Below are 17,125 nucleotides of genomic sequence, written 5' to 3' on the forward strand. Positions count from 1 at the left end.
TGCTGGTTCCCCACATAGACCAGAATGACTGCTGGTCCCTCCACATATACCAGAATGACTGCTGGTTCCCCACATATGCCAGAATGACTGCTGGTTCCCCACATATACCAGAATGACTGCTGGTTCCCAACATATACCAGAATGACTGCTGGTCCCTCCACATATACCAGAATGACTGCTGGTTCCCCACATATACCAGAATGACGGCTGGCTCCCCACATATACCAGAATGACTGCTGGTTCCCAACATATACCAGAATGACTGCTGGTTCCCCACATATACCAGAATGACTACTGGTTCCCCACATATACCAGAATGACTGCTGGTTCCCCACATATACCAGAATGACTGTTGGTTCCCCACATATACCAGAATGACTGCTTGTCCCTCCACATATACCAGAATGACTGCTAGTCCCCCCACATATACCAGAATGACTGCTTGTCCCTCCACATATACCAGAATGACTGCTGGTTCCCCACATATACCAGAATGACTGCTGGTTCCCCACATATACCAGAATGACTGCTTGTCCCTCCACATATACCAGAATGACTGCTTGTCCCTCCACATATACCAGAATGACTGCTGGTTCCCCACATATACCAGAATGACTGCTGGTTCCCCACATATACCAGAATGACTGCTTGTCCCTCCACATATACCAGAATGACTGCTGGTTCCCCACATATACCAGAATGACTGCTGGTTCCCCACATATACCAGAATGACTGCTGGTTCCCCACATATACCAGAATGACTGCTGGCTCCCCACATATATCAGAATGACTGCTGGTTCCCCACATATACCAGAATGACTGCTGGTTCCCCACATATACCAGAATGTCTGCTGGCTCCCCACATATACCAGAATGTCTGCTGGCTCCCCACATATACCAGAATGACTGCTGGTTCCCCACATATACCAGAATGACTGTTGGTTCCCCACATATACCAGAATGATTGCTGGTTCCCCACATATACCAGAATGACTGCTGGTTCCCCACATATACCAGAATGACTGCTAATCCCTCCACATATACCAGAATGACTGCTAGTCCCTCCACATATACCAGAATGACTGCTAGTCCCTCCACATATACCAGAATGACTGCTAGTCCCTCCACATATACCAGAATGACTGCTTGTCCCTCCACATATACCAGAATGACGGCTGGTTCCCCACATATACCAGAATGACTGCTGGTTCCCCCAAATATACCAGAATGACTGCTGGTTCCCCACATATACCAGAATGACTGCTGGTTCCCCACATATACCAGAATGACTGCTTGTCCCTCCACATATACCAGAATGACTGCTGGTTCCCCACATATACCAGAATGACTGCTGGTTCCCCACATATACCAGAATGACTGCTGGTTCCCCACATATACCAGAATGACTACTAGTCCCCCCACATATACCAGAATGACTGCTGGTTCCCCACATATACCAGAATGACTGCTGGTTCCCCACATATACTAGAATGACTGCTTGTCCCTCCACATATACCAGAATGACTGCTGGTTCCCCACATATACCAGAATGACTACTAGTCCCCCCACATATACCAGAATGACTGCTGGTTCCCCACATATACCAGAATGACTGCTGGTTCCCCACATATACTAGAATGACTGCTTGTCCCTCCACATATACCAGAATGACTGTTGGTTCCCCACATTTACCAGAATGACTGCTTGTCCCTCCACATATACCAGAATGACTGCTAGTCCCCCCACATATACCAGAATGACTGCTTGTCCCTCCACATATACCAGAATGACTGCTGGTTCCCCACATATACCAGAATGACTGCTGGTTCCCCACATATACCAGAATGACTGCTTGTCCCTCCACATATACCAGAATGACTGCTGGTTCCCCACATATACCAGAATGACTGCTGGTTCCCCACATATACCAGAATGACTGCTTGTCCCTCCACATATACCAGAATGACTGCTGGTTCCCCACATATACCAGAATGACTGCTGGTTCCCCACATATACCAGAATGACTGCTGGTTCCCCACATATACCAGAATGACTGCTGGCTCCCCACATATATCAGAATGACTGCTGGTTCCCCACATATACCAGAATGACTGCTGGTTCCCCACATATACCAGAATGTCTGCTGGCTCCCCACATATACCAGAATGTCTGCTGGCTCCCCACATATACCAGAATGACTGCTGGTTCCCCACATATACCAGAATGACTGTTGGTTCCCCACATATACCAGAATGATTGCTGGTTCCCCACATATACCAGAATGACTGCTGGTTCCCCACATATACCAGAATGACTGCTAATCCCTCCACATATACCAGAATGACTGCTAGTCCCTCCACATATACCAGAATGACTGCTAGTCCCTCCACATATACCAGAATGACTGCTAGTCCCTCCACATATACCAGAATGACTGCTTGTCCCTCCACATATACCAGAATGACGGCTGGTTCCCCACATATACCAGAATGACTGCTGGTTCCCCCAAATATACCAGAATGACTGCTGGTTCCCCACATATACCAGAATGACTGCTGGTTCCCCACATATACCAGAATGACTGCTTGTCCCTCCACATATACCAGAATGACTGCTGGTTCCCCACATATACCAGAATGACTGCTGGTTCCCCACATATACCAGAATGACTGCTGGTTCCCCACATATACCAGAATGACTACTAGTCCCCCCACATATACCAGAATGACTGCTGGTTCCCCACATATACCAGAATGACTGCTGGTTCCCCACATATACTAGAATGACTGCTTGTCCCTCCACATATACCAGAATGACTGCTGGTTCCCCACATATACCAGAATGACTGCTTGTCCCTCCACATATACCAGAATGACTGCTGGCTGCCCACATATACCAGAATGACTGCTGGCTGCCCACATATACCAGAATGATGTCTCACCACCCTGCTGAATTTGAGGACCGAATCTAAAGACTGTTGCATATTTCTTGGCTTCAGATTACTGGGTGGCGCCACGGAGTTGTCCCATTTTGTGTGGCCACCCTGTAGACTCCAAGGAACCATATCTATGCTTGATGGTATATTGTAATAGACTCAATAAAAGTTGTTGAATTCTTCATCGGCCTGCTGTCCCTGCCTGCTCTGTAGCAAACCCCATCACAGAATGCATACCAGAAGTACAATCAGTGCAAGAAAACAGAAGCACAATGAGTACAGAAATAAAGCACACAAAGCAATACAGGAATACAGCACCAGAATGACCAAAAGTACAAAAGTACATCACCAGAACTATCATCGCTACAGGAATCCATCACCAGAGCCACCATCAGTACTTGAATATGTAAAAGAAGGAGAGGTCCAGATTCACAAACATGCAAACATTTAATCGTGGATGAGTTTAAAGAAAGTGCAAAAAAGATTAAGATATCATGATAGACACACCCTTAAAACATCAATGCGTTTCTGGTGCGTAACACCTTTAATCCTAGATTTGGCTCCAGAACCACCCTCAGTATATGAATACTACACAAGAACAACCATCAGTTTGGGTTAAAGCTGTATTTGATGCGTCCCTTTAATTATAATGTAGTCCATTTGGTTTCCATGAAATGCTGAACACCTTAATTGAAACCAAGGTCCCATTATAGTTAAGCTATCCTAGTTTCCATAGCTATTCTTGGGTTTGACATTTAAAAAATAGGATGTCAGGGATGAATAACTGCAATTTTACCTGATCTTGTGTAATGAGTAACTCCTATACCTACATTTAAAATATCACCCTTGTTAAACCAGATTACAGCCCTAGGAGACCCTAGAATGTTACACACAGAATTTCTAGGCAATTAAAGACTTTGCGGTATTTACAATATATGACAAATTCATTTGCTAAAAATGACTTTTTGGGAAAAATTCAACAATTGGCAAATTAGAATTTCTAAATATTCCCTCATCTGTAATTTTACTCTATACCAACATGTAATATATATGTTTCACACCTACATGTAATATTGACATCATACGTCTAGATGTGAAATATTCCCTGCACACGTATTTCAGATTTCCTGATAGTTATGTGTAATTCAGGTCATTTGTTGTTACTTACTTGTCGATGAATGTGTGGTGAAAGATAAACATGGGGTCATTACAGGAGATGGCGACAATAGTCATGCTTCCTCCACAGTACAAGTGAAACCGATTGTGCATAGACGTGTCCGGATTCTCAAATCTGTTCCTAAACCCTACAGGAGAAAATGAGAAAATTACAGAAAAACCGAGTATGCGCTGAAAACAGATGAGATGTGTAATGTATGTGACGGAGTACCATAATGGACATTCTCTCGATATCACATGATATCCTGTCACTCTCGCATATTCTGGCCAGCGACCGGCCCTGGATATGATGGGTATGTGTTGACTTTTCGTGTGGGCATTGTGCAATATACCTCTTATGTGACTCTGTTGTTACCGTGACCCGCAGGTCTGCAGCACATTGCAGTCCCCTCTTGTGTTCTACCCTTTGACTGCGACTCTAACAGCCAGCTGTTTTTACTTTGGGCAGCTTTGGCTCATTTAGCCATTGCAGGCACCTCATCGCTATGCTGATGCTTACCTTTGCAGTGCTATATGCGTTGCAACACGTCAGTAGTTACATGAAACTATTTACTTTACTTTAGGGGCCGATTGCGGTGGTCTGCAGGCTGTTTTATGATTTTTATGTAACAATACATGATAAATTGCCATTTCACATGTGATATATATCTATTTACCCTATTATTTTTGCTATATTTGGCCATTTACATTGTGCCTGTCACAGTTCTATTCCATTGTTCCAGGCTAATTCACCTTTGACCATTCTACTTAATATTACATGTCCTGTATCTCACAAATGCGTCTTTTATGGACTAATAAAATATTCATTATATAATTTGTTTGACTCTTTTTCTCAATTTTTTCACATAGAGTACATACATGTAGCTGAGCCCGTGTAATGCTCAGTGTGTAGTTGTAGCCATGTAGTACTCCCAATGTAGTTGATTCCCATGTAGTTGTCTTGGTATACCCATTATCTGCGTAGTTGTTCCCCGTATACTCATTCCCTGTGTATTTGTCCTCATGTAGTTGTTCCCTTGTAATTGTCCCTGTGTAGAGGTTTCTTGTCTAGTTCTCTCGGTGTAGATGTTCCTTCTGTAGCCGTTCCCCTATAGTTGTCTCTGTGTAGTTCTACCACTGTAGCTGTTCCTCTGTAGTTGTTCCCTGTGTGGTTGATCCCTTGTAGTTGTCTTTGTTTAGTGGTTCCCATGTAGATGTCTTGGTGTAGTTTCCGCATGCAGTTGCCTCGGTGTAGATGTTCCCCTTTAGTTGTCTCAGTATAGTTCTCCCCATGTAGTTGATCCCCTTTAGTTGTCTCAGTATAGTTCTCCCCATGTAGTTGTTCCCCTTTAGTTGTCTCATTATAGTTCTCCCCATGTAGTTGTCTCAGTATAGTTGTCCCCATGTAGTTGTCTCAGTATAGTTCTCCCCATGTAGTTGTTCCCCTTTAGTTGTCTCAGTATAGTTCTCCCCATGTCGTTGTTCCCCTTTAGTTGTCTCAGTATAGTTCTCCCCATGTAGTTGTTCCCCTTTAGTTGTCTGAGTATAGTTCTCCCCATGTAGTTTTTCCCCTTTCGTTGTCTCAGTATAGTTCATAGAATCATAGAATCGTAGAGTTGGAAGGGACCTCCTGGGCCATCTGGTCCAACCCCCTGCTCAAAGCAGGATTCGCTAAATCATCCCAGTCAGATGTCTGTCCAGCCTCTGTTTGAAGACTTCCATTGAAGGAGAACTCACCACTTCTCGTGGCAGCCTGTTCCACTCATTGATCACTCTAACTGTCAAAAAGTTTTTTCTAATATCTAATCTGTGTCTCCTCCCATTCAGTTTCATCCCATTGCTTCTAGTCTTTCCTTGTGCAAATGAGAATAAAGTTGATCCTTCTACAATGTGACAGCCCTTTAGATATTTGTAGACAGCAATTAAGTCTCCTCTCAGTCTTCTCTTTTGCAAACTAAACATTCCCAAATCCTGCAACCTTTCCTCATAAGACAGGGTTTGCAGACCGGTCACCATTCTGGTCGCTCTTTTCTGAACTTGCTCCAGTTTGTTGATGTCTTTTTTAAAATGTGGTGCCCAAAACTGGACACAATATTCCAGATGAGGTCTGACCAAAGAGGAGTAGAGGGAAATAATGACTTCACGTGATCTAGACTGTATGCTTCTGTTAATACATCCTAGAACTGCATTTGCCTTTTTTGCTGCTGCATCACACTGTTGACTCATATTCAGTCTGTGATCTATTAGTATACCCAAGTCTTTTTCACATGTGCTGTCACTTAGCCCTATTCCTCCCATTCTATATATGCTTTTTTCATTTTTATTGCCCAGATGTAGTACTTTGCATTTCTCCCTGTTAAAAACCATTCTGTTAGTTACTGCCCACTTCTCCAGTTTATTTAAATCTTTTTGAATCCTCTCTCTCTCTTCTCTAGTATTAGCTATCCCTCCTAGCTTTGTGTCATCAGCAAATTTAATCAGTTTACCCTCAATTCCTTCATCTAAATCGTTGATAAAGATGTTGAACAATACAGGGCCCAGGACAGAGCCCTGTGGTACCCCACTTGAGACATTCTTCCAACTGGATGTGCAGCCATTTACGACCACTCTTTGGGTCCGATCACTAAGCCAGCTATGAATCCACCTAACAGTTGCCTTGTCCATTCCATACTTAGTCATTTTTTCAATAAGGATTGTATGAGAGACTTTGTCAAATGCTTTGCTGAAGTCAAGATATACTATATCTACAGCATTTCCTTGATCCACCCAATCAGTGATACCGTCATAGAAGGAAATTAAGTTAGTCTGACATGACTTATTAGTTACAAACCCATGCTGACTCTGTTTGATCACTTCATTCTTATCCAGGTATTGACTTAAATGTTGTTTAATAATTTGTTCAAAGATCTTTCCTGGTATAGAAGTCAGACTCACCGGCCTATAGTTGCCTGGGTCCACCTTCTTCCCCTTTTTGAAGATAGGAACAACATTTGCTCTTCTCCAGTCTTCTGGCACTTCTCCTGTTCTCCAAGAATTTTCAAAGATTATGGAGAGTGGTTCAGAAATTTCTTCTGCTATCTCCTTCAGTACTCTGGGGTGTAATTCATCTGGACCTGGAGACTTGAATTCATTTAGGTTAGCTAAGTGTTTCCTCACTATCTTTCTGTTTATAGATATCCTGGATTCTTCTAGTTCTCCCCATGTAGTTGTTCCCCTTTCATTGTCTCATTATAGTTCTCCCCATGTAGTTGTTTCTCTTTCGTCGTCTCAGTATAGTTCTCCCCATGTAGTTGATCCCCTTTAGTTGTCTCAGTATAGTTCTCGCCATGTAGTTGTTTCCCTTTAGTTGTCTCAGTATAGTTCTCCCCATGTAGTTGTTCCCCTTTAGTTCTCAGTATAGTTCTCCCCATGTAATTGTCTCAGTATAGTTCTCCCCATGTAGTTGTTCCCCTTTAGTTGTCTCAGTATAGTTCTCCCCATGTAGTTGTTCCCCTTTAGTTGTCTCAGTATAGTTCTCCCCATGTAGTTGTTCCCCTTTAGTTGTCTCAGTATAGCTCCCCATGTAGTTGTTCCCCTTTAGTTGTCTCAGTATAGCTCCCCATGTAGTTGTTCCCCTTTAGTTGTCTCAGTATAGTTCTCCCCATGTAATTGTCTCAGTATAGTTCTCCCCATGTAGTTGTTCCCCTTTAGTTGTCTCAGTATAGTTCTCCCCATGTAGTTGTTCCCCTTTAGTTGTCTCAGTATAGTTCTCCCCATGTAGTTGTTCCCCTTTAGTTGTCTCAGTATAGCTCCCCATGTAGTTGTTCCCCTTTAGTTGTCTCAGTATAGTTCTCCCCATGTAATTGTCTCAGTATAGTTCTCCCCATGTAGTTGTTCCCCTTTAGTTGTCTCAGTATAGTTCTCCCCATGTAGTTGTTCCCCTTTAGTTGTCTCAGTGTAGTTCTCCCCATGTAGTTGTTCCCCTTTAGTTGTCTCAGTATAGTTCTCCCCATGTAGTTGTTCCCCTTTAGTTGTCTCAGTAGAGTTCTCCCCTTGTAGTTGTTTCCCTTTAGTTGTCTCAGTATAGTTTTCTCCATGTAGTTGTTTCCCTTTAGTTGTCTCAGTGTAGTTCTCCCCATGTAGTTGTTCCCCTTTAGTTGACTCATTATAGTTCTCCCCATGTAGTTGTTTCCCTTTAGTTGTCTCACTATAGTTCTCCCCATGTAGTTGTTCCCCTTTAATTGTCTCAGTATAGTTCTCCCCATGTAGTTGTTACCCTTTAGTTGTCTCAGTATAGTTCTCCCCATGTAGTTGTTCCCCTTTAGTTGACTCATTATAGTTCTCCCCATGTAGTTGTTTCCCTTTAGTTGTCTCAGTATAGTTCTCCCCATCTAGTTGTCTCAGTATAGTTCTCCCCATGTAGTTGTTCCCCATGTAGTTGTCTCATTATAGTTCTCCCCATGTAGTTGTTCCCCTTTCATTGTCTCAGTATAGTTCTCCCCATGTAGTTGTTCCCCTTTAGCTCTCATTATAGTTCTCCCCATGTAGTTGTCTCAGTATAGTTCTCCCCATGTAGTTGTTCCCCTTTAGTTGTCTCAGTATAGTTCTCCCCATGTAGTTGTTCCCCTTTAGCTCTCATTATAGTTCTCCCCATGTAGTTGACTCAGTATAGTTCTCCCCATGTAGTTGTTCCCCTTTAGTTGTCTCAGTATAGTTCTCCCCATGTAGTTGTTCCCCTTTAGTTGTCTCAGTATAGTTCTCCCCATGTAGTTGTTCCCCTTTCATTGTCTCATAGAATCATAGAATCATAGAATCATAGAATCGTAGAGTTGGAAGGGACCTCCTGGGCCATCTGGTCCAACCCCCTGCTCAAAGCAGGATTCGCTAAATCATCCCAGTCAGATGTCTGTCCAGCCTCTGTTTGAAGACTTCCATTGAAGGAGAACTCACCACTTCTCGTGGCAGCCTGTTCCACTCATTGATCACTCTAACTGTCAAAAAGTTTTTTCTAATATCTAATCTGTGTCTCTTCCCATTCAGTTTCATCCCATTGCTTCTAGTCTTTCCTTGTGCAAATGAGAATAAAGTTGATCCTTCTACAATGTGACAGCCCTTTAGATATTTGTAGACAGCTATTAAGTCTCCTCTCAGTCTTCTCTTTTGCAAACTAAACATTCCCAAATCCTGCAACCTTTCCTCATAAGACAGGGTTTGCAGACCGGTCACCATTCTGGTCGCTCTTTTCTGAACTTGCTCCAGTTTGTTGATGTCTTTTTTAAAATGTGGTGCCCAAAACTGGACACAATATTCCAGATGAGGTCTGACCAAAGAGGAGTAGAGGGAAATAATGACTTCACGTGATCTAGACTGTATGCTTCTGTTAATACATCCTAGAATTGCATTTGCCTTTTTTGCTGCTGCATCACACTGTTGACTCATATTCAGTCTGTGATCTATTAGTATACCCAAGTCTTTTTCACATGTGCTGTCACTTAGCCCTATTCCTCCCATTCTATATATGCTTTTTTCATTTTTATTGCCCAGATGTAGTACTTTGCATTTCTCCCTGTTAAAAACCATTCTGTTAGTTGCTGCCCACTTCTCCAGTTTATTTAAATCTTTTTGAATCCTCTCTCTCTCTTCTCTAGTATTAGCTATCCCTCCTAGCTTTGTGTCATCAGCAAATTTAATCAGTTTACCCTCAATTCCTTCATCTAAATCGTTGATAAAGATGTTGAACAATACAGGGCCCAGGACAGAGCCCTGTGGTACCCCACTTGAGACATTCTTCCAACTGGATGTGCAGCCATTTACGACCACTCTTTGGGTCCGATCACTAAGCCAGTTATGAATCCACCTAACAGTTGCCTTGTCCATTCCATACTTAGTCATTTTTTCAATAAGGATTGTATGAGAGACTTTGTCAAATGCTTTGCTGAAGTCAAGATATACTATATCTACAGCATTTCCTTGATCCACCCAATCAGTGATACCATCATAGAAGGAAATTAAGTTAGTCTGACATGACTTATTAGTTAGAAACCCATGCTGACTCTGTTTAATCACTTCATTCTTATCCAGGTATTGACATACATGTTGTTTAATAATTTGTTCAAAGATCTTTCCTGGTATAGAAGTCAGACTCACCGGCCTATAGTTGCCTGGGTCCACCTTCTTCCCCTTTTTGAAGATAGGAACAACATTTGCTCTTCTCCAGTCTTCTGGCACTTCTCCTGTTCTCCAAGAATTTTCAAAGATTATGGAGAGGGGTTCAAAAATTTCTTCTGCTATCTCCTTCAGTACTCTGGGGTGTAATTCATCTGGACCTGGAGACTTGAATTCATTTAGGTTAGCTAAGTGTTTCCTCACTATCTTTCTGTTTATAGATATCCTGGATTCTTCTATTCCCTTAATAGGACAGTGAATAACAGTTGATGTTGCATTTCCTTTCTGAGAGAAAACAGATGCAAAATAGGAATTTAAAAGTTCAGCCTTCTCAACATCCTGTCTTACCATTTCATCATTTTCATCCTGTAAAAATCCTATAGCATCTTTGACTTTTCTTTTACTTTTGACATATCCCCAAAATCCTTTATTATTGCTTTTGACATCTCTTGCAAGCCTCAGTTCATTTTCAGCTTTAGCTAATCTGATTTGTGCCCTGCAGGTTCTGCAGACAGCATTATATTCTTCTTTAGATATGCCTCCCTCTTTCCATTTTATAAACATTTTTTTCTTCCTTTTTAGCATGTGCTTAAGTTCTGTGTTCATCCATCCTGGTTTCCTTAAATGCTTCCTATTCTTCCCTCTTTTCGGAATTGTTAACAACTGTGCTTTGAGAATTTCATTTTTCAAGATTTCCCATCTTGAAATCTTGAAATCAGTATAGTTCTCCCCATGTAGTTGTTCCCCTTTAGTTGTCTCAGTAGAGTTCTCCCCTTGTAGTTGTTTCTCTTTAGTTGTCTCAGTATAGTTTTCTCCATGTAGTTGTTTCCCTTTAGTTGTCTCAGTATAGTTCTCCCCATATAGTTGTTTCCCTTTAGTTGTCTCAGTATAGTTCTCCCCATGTAGTTGTTCCCCTTTAGTTGTCTCAGTATAGTTCTCCCCATGTAGTTGTTCCCCTTTCATTGTCTCAGTATAGTTCTCCCCATGTAGTTGTTCCCCTTTAGTTTTCTCAGTATAGTTCTCCCCTTGCAGTTGTTTCCCTTTAGTTGTCTCAGTATAGTTTTCTCCATGTAGTTGTTTCCCTTTAGTTGTCTCAGTATAGTTCTCCCCATATAGTTGTTTCCCTTTAGTTGTCTCAGTATAGTTCTCCCCATGTAGTTGTTCCCCTTTAGTTGTCTCATTATAGTTCTCCCCATGTAGCTGCCTCAGTATAGTTCTCCCCATGTAGTTGTCTCAGTATAGTTCTCCCCATGTAGTTGTCTCATTATAGTTCTCCCCATGTGGTTGTTCCCCTTTAGTTGTCTCAGTATAGTTCTCCCCATGTAGTTGTTCCCCTTTAGTTGTCTCAGTATAGTTTTCTCCATGTAGTTGTTTCCCTTTAGTTGTCTCAGTATAGTTCTCCCCATATAGTTGTTTCCCTTTAGTTGTCTCAGTATAGTTCTCCCCATGTAGTTGTTCCCCTTTAGTTGTCTCATTATAGTTCTCCCCAAGTAGTTGCCTCAGTATAGTTCTCCCCGTGTAGTTGTTCCCCTTTAGTTGACTCATTATAGTTCTCCCCATGTAGTTGTTTCCCTTTAGTTGTCTCACTATAGTTCTCCCCATGTAGTTGTTCCCCTTTAATTGTCTCAGTATAGTTCTCCCCATGTAGTTGTTACCCTTTAGTTGTCTCAGTATAGTTCTCCCCATGTAGTTGTTCCCCTTTAGTTGACTCATTATAGTTCTCCCCATGTAGTTGTTTCCCTTTAGTTGTCTCAGTATAGTTCTCCCCATGTAGTTGTTCCCCTTTAATTGTCTCAGTATAGTTCTCCCCATGTAGTTGTTCCCCTTTAATTGTCTCAGTATAGTTCTCCCCATGTAGTTGTTCCCCTTTAGTTGTTTCAGTATAGTTCTCCCCATGTAGTTGTTCCCCTTTAGTTGTCTCAGTATAGTTCTCCCCATGCAGTTGTTCCCCTTTAGTTGTCTCATTATAGTTCTCCCCATGTAGTTGTTCCCCTTGTAGTTGTCTCAGTATAGTTCCCCCATGTAGTTGTTCTCCTTGTAGATGTCTCAGTATAGTTCTCCCCATGTAGTTGTTCCCCTTGTAGTTGTCTCAGTATAGCTCTCCCCATGTAGTTGTTCCCCTTTAGTTGTCTCAGTATAGTTCTCCCAATGTAGCTGTTCCCCTTTATTTGTCTCAGTATAATTCCCCCCATGTAGTTGTTCCCCTTTAGTTGCTTCTTTATAGTTCTCCCCATGTAGTTGTTTCCCTTTAATTGTCTCAGTATAGTTTTCCCCATGTAGTTGTTCCCCTTTGTCTCAGTATAGTTCTCCCCATGTAGTTGTTCCCCTTTAGTTGTCTCAGTATAGTTGTCCCCATGTAGTTGTTCCCCTTTAGTTGTCTCAGTATAGTTCTCCCCATGTAGTTGTTCCCCTTTAATTGTTTCAGTATAGTTCTCCCCATGTAGTTGTTTCCCTTTAGTTGTCTCAGTATAGTTCTCCCCATGTAGTTGTTTCCCTTTAGTTGTCTCAGTATAGTTCTCCCCATGTAGTTGTTCCCCTTTAATTGTCTCAGTATAGTTCTCCCCATGTAGTTGTTCCCCTTTAATTGTCTCAGTATAGTTCTCCCCATTTAGTTTTTCCCCTTTAGTTGTTTCAGTATAGTTCTCCCCATGTAGTTGTTACCCTTTAGTTGTCTCAGTATAGTTCTCCCCATTTAGTTGTTCCCCTTTAGTTGTTTCAGTATAGTTCTCCCCATGTAGTTGTTACCCTTTAGTTGTCTCAGTATACTTCTCCCCATTTAGTTGTTCCCCTTTAGTTGTCTCAGTATAGTTCTCCCCATTTAGTTGTTCCCCTTTAGTTGTTTCAGTATAGTTCTCCCCATGTAGTTGTTCCCCTTTAGTTGTCTCAGTATAGTTCTCCCCATTTAGTTGTTCCCCTTTAGTTGTCTCAGTATAGTTCTCGCCATGTAGTTGTCTCAGTATAGTTCTCCACATGTAGTTGTCTCAGTATAGTTCTCCCCATTTAGTTGTTCCCCTTTAGTTGTCTCAGTATAGTTCTCCCCTTTTAGTTGTTCCCCTTTAGTTGTCTCAGTATAGTTCTCCCCATGTAGTTGTTCCCCTTTAGTTGTCTCAGTATAGTTCTCCCCATGTAGTTGTTTCCCTTTAGTTGCCTCAGTATAGTTCTCCCCATTTAGTTGTTCCCCTTTAGTTGTCTCAGTATAGTTCTCCCCATGTAGTTGTTACCCTTTAGTTGTCTCAGTATAGTTCTCCCCATTTAGTTGTTCCCCTTTAGTTGTTTCAGTATAGTTCTCCCCATGTAGTTGTTACCCTTTAGTTGTCTCAGTATAGTTCTCCCCATTTAGTTGTTCCCCTTTAGTTGTTTCAGTATAGTTCTCCCCATGTAGTTGTTACCCTTTAGTTGTCTCAGTATAGTTCTCCCCATTTAGTTGTTCACCTTTAGTTGTTTCAGTATAGTTCTCCCCATGTAGTTGTTACCCTTTAGTTCTCTCAGTATAGTTCTCCCCATTTAGTTGTTCCCCTTTAGTTGTCTCAGTATAGTTCTCCCCATTTAATTGTTCCCCTTTAGTTGTTTCAGTATAGTTCTCCCCATGTAGTTGTTCCCCTTTAGTTGTCTCAGTATAGTTCTCCCCATGTAGTTGTTTCCCTTTAGTTGTCTCAGTATAGTTCTCCCCATTTAGTTGTTCTCCTTTAGTTGTCTCAGTATAGTTCTCCCCACGTAGTTGTTACCCTTTAGTTGTCTCAGTATAGTTCTCCCCATGTAGTTGTTTCCCTTTAGTTGTCTCAGTATAGTTCTCCCCATTTAGTTGTTCCCCTTTAATTGCCTCAGTATAGTTCTCCCCATGTAGTTGTTCCCCTTTAATTGTCTCAGTATAGTTCTCCCCATTTAGTTGTTCCCCTTTAGTTGTTTCAGTATAGTTCTCCCCATGTAGTTGTTACCCTTTAGTTGTCTCAGTATAGTTCTCCCCATTTAGTTGTTCCCCTTTAGTTGTTTCAGTATAGTTCTCCCCATGTAGTTGTTACCCTTTAGTTGTCTCAGTATAGTTCTACCCATTTAGTTGTTCCCCTTTAGTTGTCTCAGTATAGTTCTCCCCATTTAGTTGTTCCCCTTTAGTTGTTTCAGTATAGTTCTCCCCATGTAGTTGTTCCCCTTTAGTTGTCTCAGTATAGTTCTCCCCATGTAGTTGTTCCCCTTTAGTTGTTTCAGTATAGTTCTCCCCATGTAGTTGTTCCCCTTTAGTTGTCTCAGTATAGTTCTTCCCATGTAGTTGTTCCCCTTTAGTTGTCGCAGTATAGTTCTCCCCATGTAGTTGTTCCCTTTTAATTGTCTCAGTATAGTTCTCCCCATTTAGTTGTTCCCCTTTAGTTGTCTCAGTATAGTTCTCCCCATGTAGTTGTTCCCCTTTAGTTGTCTCAGTATAGTTCTCCCCATGTAGTTGTTCCCCTTTAGTTGTCTCAGTATAGTTCTCCCCATGTAGTTGTTCCCCTTTAATTGTCTCAGTATAGTTCCCCCCATGTAGTTGTTCCCCTTTAGTTGTCTCAGTATAGTTCTCCCCATGTAGTTGTTCCCCTTTAGTTGTCGCAGTATAGTTCTCCCCATGTAGTTGTTCCCTTTAATTGTCTCAGTATAGTTCTCCCCATTTAGTTGTTCCCCTTTAGTTGTCTCAGTATAGTTCTCCCCATGTAGTTGTTTCCCTTTAGTTGTCTCAGTATAGTTCTCCCCATTTAGTTGTTGCCCTTTCATTGTCTCAGTATAGTTCTCCCCATGTAGTTGTTCCCCTTTAGTTGTCTCAGTATAGTTCTCCCTATGTAGTTGTCTCAGTATAATTCTCCCCATGTAGTTGTTCCCCTTTAGTTGTCTCAGTATAGTTCTCCCCATGTAGTTGTTTCCCTTTAGTTGTCTCAGTATAGTTCTCCCCATTTAGTTGTTCTCCTTTAGTTGTCTCAGTATAGTTCTCCCCACGTAGTTGTTACCCTTTAGTTGTCTCAGTATAGTTCTCCCCATGTAGTTGTTTCCCTTTAGTTGTCTCAGTATAGTTCTCCCCATTTAGTTGTTCCCCTTTAATTGCCTCAGTATAGTTCTCCCCATGTAGTTGTTCCCCTTTAATTGTCTCAGTATAGTTCTCCCCATTTAGTTGTTCCCCTTTAGTTGTTTCAGTATAGTTCTCCCCATGTAGTTGTTACCCTTTAGTTGTCTCAGTATAGTTCTCCCCATTTAGTTGTTCCCCTTTAGTTGTTTCAGTATAGTTCTCCCCATGTAGTTGTTCCCCTTTAGTTGTCTCAGTATAGTTCTCCCCATGTAGTTGTTCCCCTTTAGTTGTTTCAGTATAGTTCTCCCCATGTAGTTGTTCCCCTTTAGTTGTCTCAGTATAGTTCTTCCCATGTAGTTGTTCCCCTTTAGTTGTCGCAGTATAGTTCTCCCCATGTAGTTGTTCCCTTTTAATTGTCTCAGTATAGTTCTCCCCATTTAGTTGTTCCCCTTTAGTTGTCTCAGTATAGTTCTCCCCATGTAGTTGTTCCCCTTTAGTTGTCTCAGTATAGTTCTCCCCATGTAGTTGTTCCCCTTTAGTTGTCTCAGTATAGTTCTCCCCATGTAGTTGTTCCCCTTTAATTGTCTCAGTATAGTTCCCCCCATGTAGTTGTTCCCCTTTAGTTGTCTCAGTATAGTTCTCCCCATGTAGTTGTTCCCCTTTAGTTGTCGCAGTATAGTTCTCCCCATGTAGTTGTTCCCCTTTAATTGTCTCAGTATAGTTCTCCCCATTTAGTTGTTCCCCTTTAGTTGTCTCAGTATAGTTCTCCCCATGTAGTTGTTTCCCTTTAGTTGTCTCAGTATAGTTCTCCCCATTTAGTTGTTGCCCTTTCATTGTCTCAGTATAGTTCTCCCCATGTAGTTGTTCCCCTTTAGTTGTTTCAGTATAGTTCTCCCTATGTAGTTGTCTCAGTATAATTCTCCCCATGTAGTTGTTCCCCTTTAGTTGTCTCAGTATAGTTCTCCCCATGTAGTTGTTTCCCTTTAGTTGTCTCGGTATAGTTCTCCCCATTTAGTTGTTCTCCTTTAGTTGTCTCAGTATAGTTCTCCCCACGTAGTTGTTACCCTTTAGTTGTCTCAGTATAGTTCTCCCCATGTAGTTGTTTCCCTTTAGTTGTCTCAGTATAGTTCTCCCCATTTAGTTGTTCCCCTTTAATTGCCTCAGTATAGTTCTCCCCATGTAGTTGTTCCCCTTTAATTGTCTCAGTATAGTTCTCCCCATTTAGTTGTTCCCCTTTAGTTGTTTCAGTATAGTTCTCCCCATGTAGTTGTTACCCTTTAGTTGTCTCAGTATAGTTCTACCCATTTAGTTGTTCCCCTTTAGTTGTCTCAGTATAGTTCTCCCCATTTAGTTGTTCCCCTTTAGTTGTTTCAGTATAGTTCTCCCCATGTAGTTGTTCCCCTTTAGTTGTCTCAGTATAGTTCTCCCCATGTAGTTGTTCCCCTTTAGTTGTTTCAGTATAGTTCTCCCCATGTAGTTGTTCCCCTTTAGTTGTCTCAGTATAATTCTCCCCATGTAGTTGTTCCCCTTTAGTTGTCGCAGTATAGTTCTCCCCATGTAGTTGTTCCCTTTTAATTGTCTCAGTATAGTTCTCCACATGTAGTTGTCTCAGTATAGTTCTCCCCATGTAGTTGTTCCCCTTTAGTTGTCTCAGTATAGTTCTCCCCATGTAGTTGTTCCCCTTTAGTTGTTTCAGTATAGTTCTCCCCATGTAGTTGTTCCCCTTTAGTTGTCTCAGTATAGTTCTCCCCATGTAGTTGTTCCCCTTTAGTTGTCTCAGTATAGTTCTCCCCATGTAGTTGTTCCCCTTTAGTTGTTTCAGTATAGTTCTCCCCATGTAGTTGTTCCCCTTTAGTTGTTTCAGT

At 41.7% G+C, this 17,125-nt stretch overlaps 1 protein-coding gene across 1 annotated transcript in view; it reads right to left on the reverse strand.

The window, feature by feature from the left end:
- LOC141076753 (tyrosinase-like) overlaps nt 1-17,125 on the reverse strand; it is a 189,825-nt gene that overhangs the window by 61,143 nt on the left and 111,557 nt on the right. Inside the window, exon 3 of the mRNA XM_073564043.1 lies at nt 4,104-4,239. Within this exon, the coding sequence (XP_073420144.1) occupies nt 4,104-4,239 (136 nt within the window). The remainder of the gene's footprint in view (nt 1-4,103; nt 4,240-17,125) is intronic.

Source organism: Dendrobates tinctorius, unplaced genomic scaffold (genome assembly GCF_039654945.1).
Source record: "Dendrobates tinctorius isolate UK_male_01 unplaced genomic scaffold, ASM3965494v1 ptg000423l, whole genome shotgun sequence".
Classification (NCBI taxonomy): Eukaryota; Metazoa; Chordata; class Amphibia; order Anura; family Dendrobatidae; genus Dendrobates; species Dendrobates tinctorius.